General features: G+C 44.6%; 1 protein-coding gene across 8 annotated transcripts in view; it reads left to right on the plus strand.

Moving 5' to 3' along the window:
• KDM4C (lysine demethylase 4C) overlaps nucleotides 1–9,978 on the plus strand; it is a 335,140-nt gene extending 325,162 nt beyond the window's left edge. For all 8 annotated transcript variants that reach the window (XM_036331119.1, XM_036331121.1, XM_036331122.1 and 5 more), the window contains 3 exons: nucleotides 1,163–1,282; nucleotides 5,036–5,128; nucleotides 8,889–9,978. In XM_036331119.1, the coding sequence (XP_036187012.1) occupies nucleotides 1,163–1,282; nucleotides 5,036–5,128; nucleotides 8,889–9,065 (390 nt within the window). In that variant the 3' untranslated portion in view covers nucleotides 9,066–9,978. The remainder of the gene's footprint in view (nucleotides 1–1,162; nucleotides 1,283–5,035; nucleotides 5,129–8,888) is intronic.
• Nucleotides 9,979–10,913: the final 935 nt, after the last annotated feature.

A 10,913-nucleotide genomic window follows, 5' to 3' on the forward strand; every position in this document is an offset into this window, starting at 1 on the left:
TGGATTTCTTATCATAAACAACTAAATATTTCCTGTGTGTGCCTCTCATTGTACCACAGAATCATGCCCCACCTGCATTTATAGCTTGATTGGTCAAGTGTGCATTTCAATCAGTCGGATTTGCCTCATGAGTGAAACACCAGTATTAGCAAAACATGAATTGCTCAATGTGCAAAAAACTTATCAAAGTAGTCAAGTATTTAATTCCTTTGTATTAAAACTGTATTGTGCTATACTGAACACATAAATTTAAGAGTTTGCAACTATGTCTATGAAAGCATTTTGTTGTTTTATCTGTACACCTCCCCCGTCCCCAAAAGAAGCATTTTCCAGGATGAATTCAGTTTACTCTGAGGAGGAGGCAGTGTTGAATAGAATACCTAAAGTGAGAAGACGGGTATGGTTGTCACCATGATTACCTGTGGAAAGAAATGGGCTAGTCACTTATTGGGAGATGCCGGTAGAAGAATACCTATTGGGGGAGGTCCTGGGTCTTCACAGGAGGTGTGCCCCCAGCCTCACCTGCTGTGTTGCAATCTCTCCCTGTGTTCCTTTTCCTTGCTTCTTCCTCAAGGCCTCCTAGTTGGCATCTCATTCTACTCCTATTTTTCTTCTCTCCCCCCTCCCCTTTTTTACCTGGGTGTCCTCAGCTCTTGTTCTGTCAGCTCCACTCCTCCCTAACAGAGCTTCCTCAGAAGCTCCGGTTCCTTGTCAGTAAAATGGGGTAATTAATAACCTCTGCCTACTTCATGGAGCAATCATGAGAATGGAATGAGATGTATGTTAAAGCATTTTGTTAACTGCAAAATGCTACATAAATGTCAGGTGTTATAAATCATTAGCTGGTCTTTTCCTCAGTTAAAGCATTTTTATGTATATTTTACTCACCCTCTGAACAATTCTTTGTCAAATAACAAATGTAAATGCTGCTGTTTTTTCCTGCTTGGATTATGGTGGTTCCTTTGCAACTTTATGATGTAGGCTGAATCTTTAACTACTCCTTTGGCTCATATCTCTTCCCCCGAACACCCATGCAGGATCATAATCCATAAAACACAGAAGCAATAACTCCTTTTAATTGCCAGGAGTTCATCATTTGCTGAGGTCTAACTGCAGTCACTTAGACACTGTCTTGAAAAGCCTGTCTCTGTTTACTCTGCAGAGCCGGGACTGTGTGAAGCTGGGCCCTCCTGCCGAGGGAGAAGTTGTTGAAGTCAAGTGGCCTGATGGCAAACTCTATGGGGCGAAATATCTCGGATTGAATGTGGCCCACATGTACCAGGTGAGTGCTGAGCAGTGTTTGATGCTTGCTGAGATGGACAGGAGAAGCCAGAAGGCAGATGGTATATCCATTGTGCTGTGATCAGTAAACCATATCAATATGGGGTACCTCTTATTTTGTAAAGGAGGCAAAGACTTGATATCTGGTGACCCTGGCACTAGAGTTTTATTACCGTATTTGCCACTGGGAAACCCTAATAACATTTGGTGAATGGTAAGGAACATTGTTAAGCTGGAAGGGTGGGCTGCTGGATGCTCGGCGGCTTTCCTGTGTTTTCATGATATGGGGAGAGCCTAATTGGCTGGTTTATCTCACCAGAGCCAACACAGTGATGGCTGTTCGCCACCAGCAGCCCCTGAATTTGTGTCTTTTGCCTAAGATGCCCATTGCGCACCTCAGCAAACAAACCAATGGTGCGTTGACACAGATGTGGCCAGTTGTACACCCAACCTTAAAGGAGTGCTGTCTAATGCAGAGTACAGCTATCAGTTGGATATTTTGCTCACAAGGGCACGCTAAATTGTATTAGAGTATGTATACAATTAGAAAATGAATGTTATCCCTATCACAAATGAGAATGAGTTAAGCCCTACCAAGGAAAATAACACGGATAGCACACATGCCTTTATATTCCTTCAGAAAGATGTTAAAAGGGAGTAAATTTATTAAAACCAATACACTGCAGTTCTTTCAGTAACATGGAGGTGTAATCAACATTCCCAGGCTAAGCAGTAGAGTGAAAACAGGAAGATTGAAGTAAAAGGAGAAAAAGCAAGAAGGATCAGGCCTGTTAAGTTGGGTGGAAAGAGATCTAGCAAAGATGCATTTAATTATAACCTGTGGACACAGACAATAGGGTGGGGCAGGGGTGGGCCAGGAGGGGTCAATGAGGAAAAAAGGGGGGCATATGTTATACTTTAAATAATAAAGATTTAATTAAAATAACAGTTTGAGAATGCTAAGACTGCCAATTTCAGCAGAGAAGTTGTTCAGAGATCAATAAGGGGCTTAAATGGAAGAGTACATGGCAATATAGTGTACCAGGGACGAGCCCAGGGTCATTAAAAGTATTCAGAAAAGTTTGGAAAACTTAGGGAAGAACATTTTTTGAAGTCTAGAAAAGTGCAAGGGGAGTGGGGAGGAGAGGACATGTACATAGTGTGTGTGTGGGGGGGGAGGGGGGGGCTATTTTCCCCTTTGCTTTGGTGGCAATGTTAACTTACGGGTTCAGGTCATCCTATATAATTAAAGCCTAATATGCTAAGTGTCCGGTCTGCCATTCAAAGCGTAATATGCTAATGATATGCTAAGGCAGCTCAACTGCTCGCTATGACCACCAGGGGGCAGTCAACCAAATGCTATGACGCGCACTGACCACCGGGGGCCGCTCCTACCAGTAGGTTAGCTTGCTGCTGGGGTCCGGCTGATCAGGACTGAGCAAGACTGGCTGGGCACACAAACCCTGGAGCCCTCCCGTGGCCCCTCCCTGGCTGGCCAACCTCTTACATCCCTCTCCAGCCCCAATGGTGTACTGGTGGGGTCCCTCGGCCTGGCCTGTTCTCTCTTGCAATCTGGGACCCCTCGGGGGATGTTGAAGAGCTGGTTTCGGCTTGATCCTGCAGGCCAGGCTGAGGGACCCCTCTGGTGCACGAATTTGGGCCTCTAGTTTATAATAGGGTAAGTGCTGGAGCATCTTTGCATCAGGATGTTCAAAATTGGACAAAAAAGATAGGCTGATAATACTGGTGATTCCTCAAAACGAGGCATCATTGAATATTACATCATTCAAAAGAAAATAATTACATTTAATTAGACAATAAATGCGAAAGCAAAGCATCTCACATGTAGCAAAGCTATTTGCTCCATGAAAAGTATAATGAGGACATGTTGAAATTCAGGCTAATTAGTAATCAGTGTGTGAACTTCAGGTGAATTTATGATGGCCTATCAACAGAACTGTGGGCACATTCATAGACTTAATGAAAAAGTTAAGACTATTATTAAAATTAGCTCTCAAGTACAAGCAGTTTAAAATTCCTCATTAAACCAAGTGGCCTTTTGAGATCAGTTTGTGTTTTGTGTCTATTCAACCTCACCATTGAGTAAGCGAAGACATGTGTAAAAATAGACAAAACTAAAATACCTACTGCACAATGATAAATATTCTAAGTATATGCATTTTTGGACTCTTACAGTAGCCCTATAAGGTAGGTGTTTTTGACTCTTATTTTATAAATGAGGCCAAAAGGGATCATTGAATTTAATAATTTGTCTAAGAGCACACATCTGGTCAAGGGAAGGGCCAGAATCTGCTCTCAGCTCTGTCCCAATCATGGTTCACAACCACCCCAGAGTGCAGGGGCAGCCCCTCATTTTAGCCCTGAGAGTCCTGCACCCCGGGAGACCCCTCAGTCCCTGGCAGCCAGGATAATCAGTCACCATAGCACACTCCCCTTTTGTTTTATAATTGCCTTTTCCCCTTGTAACAATTTTCAAATTATCTAAAACAGAAGCAAGGTAGGCACAGGTGGTTCTAGCTATGCTATCAGATTGTGTAAATGAGATGACACCTTGGCCTAATTAAATATTAAAGAAACCATTGTGCTAAAACAAGGCCTGGAAGAGGAGCCTCCTGTCTCAGCCTTCCTGGAGTCAGCAGAGCTCTCCTGCGAGGGAGGCCTAATTCCCTCCCCCCACCCCCCCTCAGCTTAGTCAGATGTGAGCAGGACATGGTAACAGGGTTAATTGTGTAATTTATTATAATGTTTTCTTAAACTCCAGCATATATTTTATAAACATAGCTCAGCTCCATGGTTTAACTTACCTTTAACTGGAAGTGCAAGCATTTTTTATTTCTTAAGAGTAAAACATTCAGACAAACAGACAAGTTAGGGACTTCAAAAATATCCTGAGTGCTTCAGAGTTAGAACACATTAGGTATTCCACCCTGTTTGCATCTTTTTTGTTGTTTTCCCCTAAAAGAGTGAATTTGGGATTAAACATGAACCAAGAACAATCCCTGCAAATAGGGCATCTGATGAACTTCCCCCAGATGCCCTAGGTTTCTGTAAACCCGTGTCACTTATGCCCTTTTCTCTAACAAACTCTGCTGAAATGCTGGGGGGAAAAAACTGGTTTTGAAATTATTGCTCCCAAATGATTAACTTGAAAAAAGTTTTCAAACATTTTCATTTTAGGTAACAATGTTTTTACACATTAGTGCGGTTTAATTGTTTTGAGGGTGAGAACCTGGGGTTTTTCTGGCTGTTTGGTTGAATTTGACAAAAGTGAGTTCAGAACATAAAAGCTTTGTAAGAACTTGAGAAATTATTTTATCTGGGAGGATTATTATATCATCATTTCTTTCTCATGGAGAAACAGCCCTCCCTCTTATATTGTCAGAACCTCTTAAAGAATCAAATGGTCCTGACAGGCCCAACCCGTCCTAAATTGGCTACAGTCTCAGTTTCTGAGCAATTACTTGAGCGGCAACTACTGCTCTTTGTTTTTGCTGTGGTGGATAAAGTTTTTGGAATCACATATTCCAAAACAGTCATTTTCAGGAATTTTTAGCTTGTTTGATTCTTAGTTTGGTAAGGGAAACTTATCAAACTTCCTTGCTTGGCTGTTGGCTAGTTTCCTTTATCTGCTTTATCCTTTTTTTCTTTTTAGCTTGTTCAATGGAACCCTGAAAAAAGTGGTCAGTGCTTATTTGTTTTTTAATATATATCATGATGTCTTACTTTTCATTAGGTTGAATTTGAAGATGGATCCCAGATAGCAATGAAGAGAGAGGACATCTACACTCTAGACGAAGAGTTACCCAAGAGAGTGAAAGCTCGTTTTGTAAGTCCTGCAAGTGGCACTCAGGGATCTGCCCTGTAGTTCCCTTATCCTCTCCAGCAGGAAACATGCTTGGGTCTCACAGAATATCTTCCATAGAGTCTCCCTCCTCTCCCCTCTCCACCCTCCCTTCTCCTCCCCTTTCCTTTGTTTTTAAATTAAACACACACACACACAATTTTTTTTGACCGCCTAGAGATTTTGAGGATGGGAAATGGAGTGAGTAGCCCTCTGGAAGTCTCTCAGGTCTTTGACTCTCTAATCCATGTGTGGTTAAGCATTCTATGCGCCTGGTCTTACAGATTTCACATACTGTTTCTTATTCTAGTAAAAGAAATCCGTCTGCTTTCTTCTCTGACCACAATCTCTTTGTTCCACAGTAGATTTGGCTCTAGTACCAGGATACCCTCTCATGTGCTTCTATTTGAACTCAGCTCCTGAGTTTTCTAAGGTCCATTTCTCTGAACAATTAGAACAAATTCAGACTTTTTCTTTTTTAAATTATCAGCGGAAAAAATGTTAAGAAACGGCGGTGAAAAATATATGTCACATATATAATCTGAACGTATCCTGTTATGTCACACAGTTGAGCCTTGTGCAAATATCTTCAGAAACAAAGGCTCAGGGTCCAGCTTGCTTCCAGTGCTTTTATTGAGTCAAAGGCTTAGGCCTCCTGTTGGAGGAATGGCTTTTCCCTCAGGTTGATATGCAGCCCTCTTGCCCTCGGGCAGTTTGTCTATGACTGCTATTTTTTTTCCAGTTGGTGAAACAAATCTAATTGGAAAAATCATTGAAGGAAGATATTTATGACTAGAGAAACCTCTTTTGTGTGTTTTAAGGAAGGGTGGGTTAGCAGCCCTCCCTGGGTGGCCTCCATGTTTTAATGAATTGTGCTCACCCAGACACATGCTGATTTGGAAAGAAATTTTTCAAAAGAGTCAGCAGTCCACCTCGGTGATGGTGCTGGGTTCTTTCCCACTAACTTCAGAAACAGCCCCATTACCTTTTATTGTCTCACAGAATAACCATAGCAACAGTGCATAATTAACTAGAGCTACTGGTAAATCGGTTTTATTATTGTGTTTGAGAGGCTGAGTTTTGCTGTTCTCACACAGTGGCAACACTATTGATGTTTTATTTTCTCCTTTGATAACTTGGGCATTTATAAAAGGGAAAGATTACTCAGGGGAAGTACTGTCCCCAGAAAGAATGAAGCAAAAATGTTTTCTCCCAATGGCAGAGGTTGTCCCACCAACCACCAGGCTTCCTGGGTGAAACAAGGTAGTGTCTGGGGACCGTTGGAAGCAGCCTGTTGCCTTGGGTAACCGTCTCAGCTGGCAGGGAGCATGCCCATTTGGGCACTTGAGCCATTTTTTAGTTTTCACGCTTCATTGTAACTATTCCATTGTTTGTCTCTTCTTCACAATTGACTATGTTTTCAAGCCCTAAAAGCCGGACTGTGCCTCTGTTACCAACCTGGGAAGGAGGCCTCAGTGACATAGTAAGATGCTCTAGTCTACACGTTGGTTATTCTGTGTGATCCAACTCAGTGAAAACCATCTGGGAATGATTTTAGGAGGCAAAATAGTAGGGAGTTAGGAAACAAAAACAGTGCTTTCTAATGTAGAATTTACCTGATCCTAACAGAAAAGCCCACATTCATTCCCCCAGCTAACACTTACTGAGCAGTGGCCTAGAGCTGGGCATGTTGCTTGGTATTGAGAAAATGTGTAAAATCAATACTCAGTCCTTAATATCCTCACCCTTAAGGGTTTGGGGAAACCCCTGATGGGGAGAAACACACCTGTCCCTGTCCTTGCCACTGCCCCCATTCCACTGCACTGCCGTGGGAAGTGTTACAGGGACCCTAAAGGAGGGCTTCAGATTTGCCTGTGGCAGAGAAGGTGGAGTCTGTTCCATGCAAGGGAAACAGTGCGTCTAAAGACAGGCTTGCCCAAAGAGCCAGTAGTGTGGCCGGGATGTGAAACAAGTCAGTCTGACTGGAACTTGGGATAGGATTCTGCCAGGTTATATAGGTACAGCCTAGGGCAGTGGTTGGCAAACTGCAGCTCGGCAAACCGTGGCTCGCGAGCCACATGCGGCTCTTCCACAAAATACCACGTGCGGGTGCGCACATACAATGCGATTGAAACTTCGTGGCCCATGTGCAGAAGTCAGTATTTTGTGGAAGAGCCGGTATTTTGTGGAAGAGCCACACTCAAGGGGCCAAAGAGCCGCATGTGGCTCGCGAGCCGCGGTTTGCCGACCACGGGCCTAGAGCATTGGGATGTTGTCTTTATTGAAAGATTATAAGCACGAGTGTCACTTAGTCTGAAAGTTTTTAAAGAACTTGCATCTACTGGTTCTGTAGAAGATAGCCTGAAGTGTTGCATTTGTCGCAATGCTTCAGAAAAGGATGTGTGAGGCCTGCACCATGGGGTCAGTGGTGTTAAAGAATAAAGGATGGAGGGCTTTGTGTAGGAGGGGTGCTGGACAGTCTGGGAGCAGGGGGAGTTTGCAATTTTTTTTAGGTTTCTGATCATTGTTGCTAGATGAGCGGGATAGTTGTGCCATTTGTGAAATATTAGAGGTCCAGTGCACGGATCCATGCACTGGTGGGGTCCCTCGGCCTGGCTGCGGGGATCAGGCCAAAACCGGCTCTCCTCTGTCGCCCGAGGAGTCCTGGATTGCAAGAGGGCGTAGTCAGGCTGAGGGACTCCACCAGTGCATAAATCCGTGCATTGGACCTCTAGTATACATATAAGATCTTCGGTTAATCTCTTCCTATCCTCCCCTGTACCCCTTCCCTCTGAGATTCATCAGTCTGTTCCATGTTCCCATGCCTGTGGTTTCCCCTCCTGCGCTGAGCATCTGTCCCCTGGTGACCAGTGCGCATCATAGCTTCCGGTTGGCCAGTCAGCCAGTCGGCCGGTCACTTAGGCTTTCATATATAGAGATAGGCAGGACAGGGATGGAGAAGGAAGAATTTGAGTTTTATTCAGGAAAGGTTGATTTCGAAGTGCCTGTGGGGTAAACACTCTGAGATGCCTGCTGGGCAGTTGGACACGCAGGCCTGAGCACAGGAGGAGGTCTGGATGGATGAGAAATGTCAGCATCATGGAAATAGATGCAGGAATTGAGGCCATGAATGTGGGTGTGAAGACCTGGGGAACATACGGGGAGAGAAGACAGCCAAATGTAAAATCCCAGGGGCATCAGAGTTGAGCAAATAGTTAAGAAAGGGGAACCCCTGTGCCATCAACAGTGAGTACCCAGAGGAGGAGGGGAGTCAGGAGGAGGGGCTTATAAAATGACAGAGAAGAGAACTTTGAGCAGTAGGTGACAGAAGAGTTAAATAAATTTAGGATAGAAAAGTGTCATAGGAACTAGGACTTGAGCAAGGACAATTTCAGGGAGGTTGTGGGGGCAGAGACCTCGAGTGGAATAGGGGTGAATTAGAGGTGACTATTGACCAATTTCTCAGAAATCTGGTTGGGCAGGAACCAGTGGGAAAATGGAGAGTGAGGGAGATTTAAATGAGACTTTAATCCTGCTGGTGCTGGGGCAAGTCCCTGGGGTTGGAAACCCTGAAGAAAGAGGGTTGAGGTGGAGAGAGGAGGGTAGGAAGGTTCCAGGGCCACCTGTGTGGGGCCCTTCACCCTGGGCTGGTGACCTGTCCCTGGCACCCCTGGATCAATCTTTGTACACTCTTGCCATGGTCAAATGCTGTGCCCTTCTGCAACGTAACACCAGCTAATTTTAGTCCACAGCCTCTGATATGCGATTTGAAGACACATTTTATGGAGCAGACATAATCCAAGGGGAGAAAAAGAGACAAAGAGTGCTGAGCTCCAGGTTTAAGAACGAATATGTGGACGACCCCGTGTACCGCACGTTTTTGAGGAGCTCTTTCCAGAAGAAGTGCCAGAAGAGGCAGTAGTCTGCGTGTACTGCTGCAGCACCAGCACAGCGTGGGCAGGACGAGGAAAGGCAGGGGCAGCTGTGGGCTGTGCCACGCGTTCCACTGCGGTAGGTGACGGCTGTGTCTCTAACGGTGGAAAACTAGGCTTCCCAGAGCGTGGTAACCCAAACCGCAGAAAACACATATTGTTAATTGGATACAACCTGGAGCCACCCCCTAGTCTTGCTTTCACATGTACACAATTGTCTTTTATGATCCCAAAGGATTTTTCTGAGTGGAAGGAAATAATAGTGAGTCACCCACCAAAAAAGCCGCTGCCAGAGGCTGTGGGTCCCCAGGTGTGGCTTAGGCCTCGAGGCAGGAAACACAGGGAAACTCCCCTTCCCAGGCAGGTGGGAGCCTCCCAGCCAGAGGGCGGAGTGGTCATTTCTATATTTTCCACAGTCAGGGAAGGATTCTCACTTAAGTTGTTTTAAATGGCAGTTTTTATAAAATATTTTTAAACCACAAATGGCATGGATGGTGATGAAATGTACCCATGTGCTACCTGTATTTCCCTTGTACAGAACTTTTACATTTTTTTATATCCCTATCACTTTTGATTGTGTCTACTGAGAACTGAGTTGTTGGCCTTTGTGAAATTTTTGGCTCTTGAGAAAGAATTTTTATGAATTGTATGGAAATTTTATGAATTGTATGGAAATTTTATATATTTAAAGAGGGAGACCTGGGACTGTTATTTTTAAACACTTTTTTTCATAATACTTATTCTAAGTAGTTATTTATAAGAGGTTTCTTTCATTATGTATTTGTAAAATTAGAGTTTAAATAAATATGCTTCTATGCATAGTTTTGAATTAATATGATTTTCCCTTTTTAAAAAACCTGAAAATGTACTAGTGTTTAAAAATAAAGATTTCCATCTTCTCCAGTTCTGTCTCCTGACTTGCTTATTCACCTAGGTTTCAACCAATAGGGAAACTGGTTTGTTTGGGAGTTGGCTATCATGGACACGGTGCCGGCATCAGGGGCAGTCACTGGGGACAAGGCTTTTCCGCCTGCCCACAGGCCAGCTGGGGTTTCCTCACTCCTTCCTCCAGGCCTGGAAGAGATCCAAGCACATGGAGTCTCGGCTCTTTCCATCCCGGTTTTCTTGGTCCCCAGTTGCTGTTAGAAGAGGCTGTAGGGATCATCTAGCCCAGTGGTTCTCAACCTTCCTAACGCCTCGACCCTTTAATACAGTTCCTCATGTTGTGGTGACCCCCAATTTCATTGTTACAAATTGAACATAATTAAAGCATAGTGATTAATCACAAAAACAGTATGTAATTATATATGTGTTTTCTGATGGTCTTAGGCGACCCCTGTGAAAAGGTCGTTCGACCCCTGGAGGGGTCGTGACCCACAGGTTGAGAACCGCTGCTCTCCCCTCTCCCTTGCTTCATAGAGGACGAGTCGGGATGGGCAGCGGGAAAGGGATTGCCCAAGGTCACACTGTCCCCAGTGATGCTCCATAACAGCTGCCAGCTCTCAGTGGCCTCTGGGAGAAGCACTTCTTTTGCATATGAGTCTGTAGGTTGGCTGTGCCAGGCTGGGCTTGGCTGGCAGCTGTGTTGACAGGGCTTGGGCTGGCTCTCATATCTGCTCCACGTGTCTCCTGTCAGCCCACTGGACCTCGTGGGTAACCCAGGTAAGGTTTTCTCAGGTCAATGGCAGAGGTAGAAAGCAAGCGAGCCCAGCTGAGTAAGCGCATTGCAGCCCTGTCTGGGATGTTGGTTAACATCTGTGGGCCAAATCCCACAGCCAGGGATTGGAGGGCATTTCAGAGTTTCATGGCAAGGAATGTGGATGTATAGGGTTACAGGG

The sequence above is a fragment of the Myotis myotis genome, unplaced genomic scaffold (assembly GCF_014108235.1).
Source record: "Myotis myotis isolate mMyoMyo1 unplaced genomic scaffold, mMyoMyo1.p scaffold_m19_p_12, whole genome shotgun sequence".
Lineage (NCBI taxonomy): Eukaryota > Metazoa > Chordata > Mammalia > Chiroptera > Vespertilionidae > Myotis > Myotis myotis.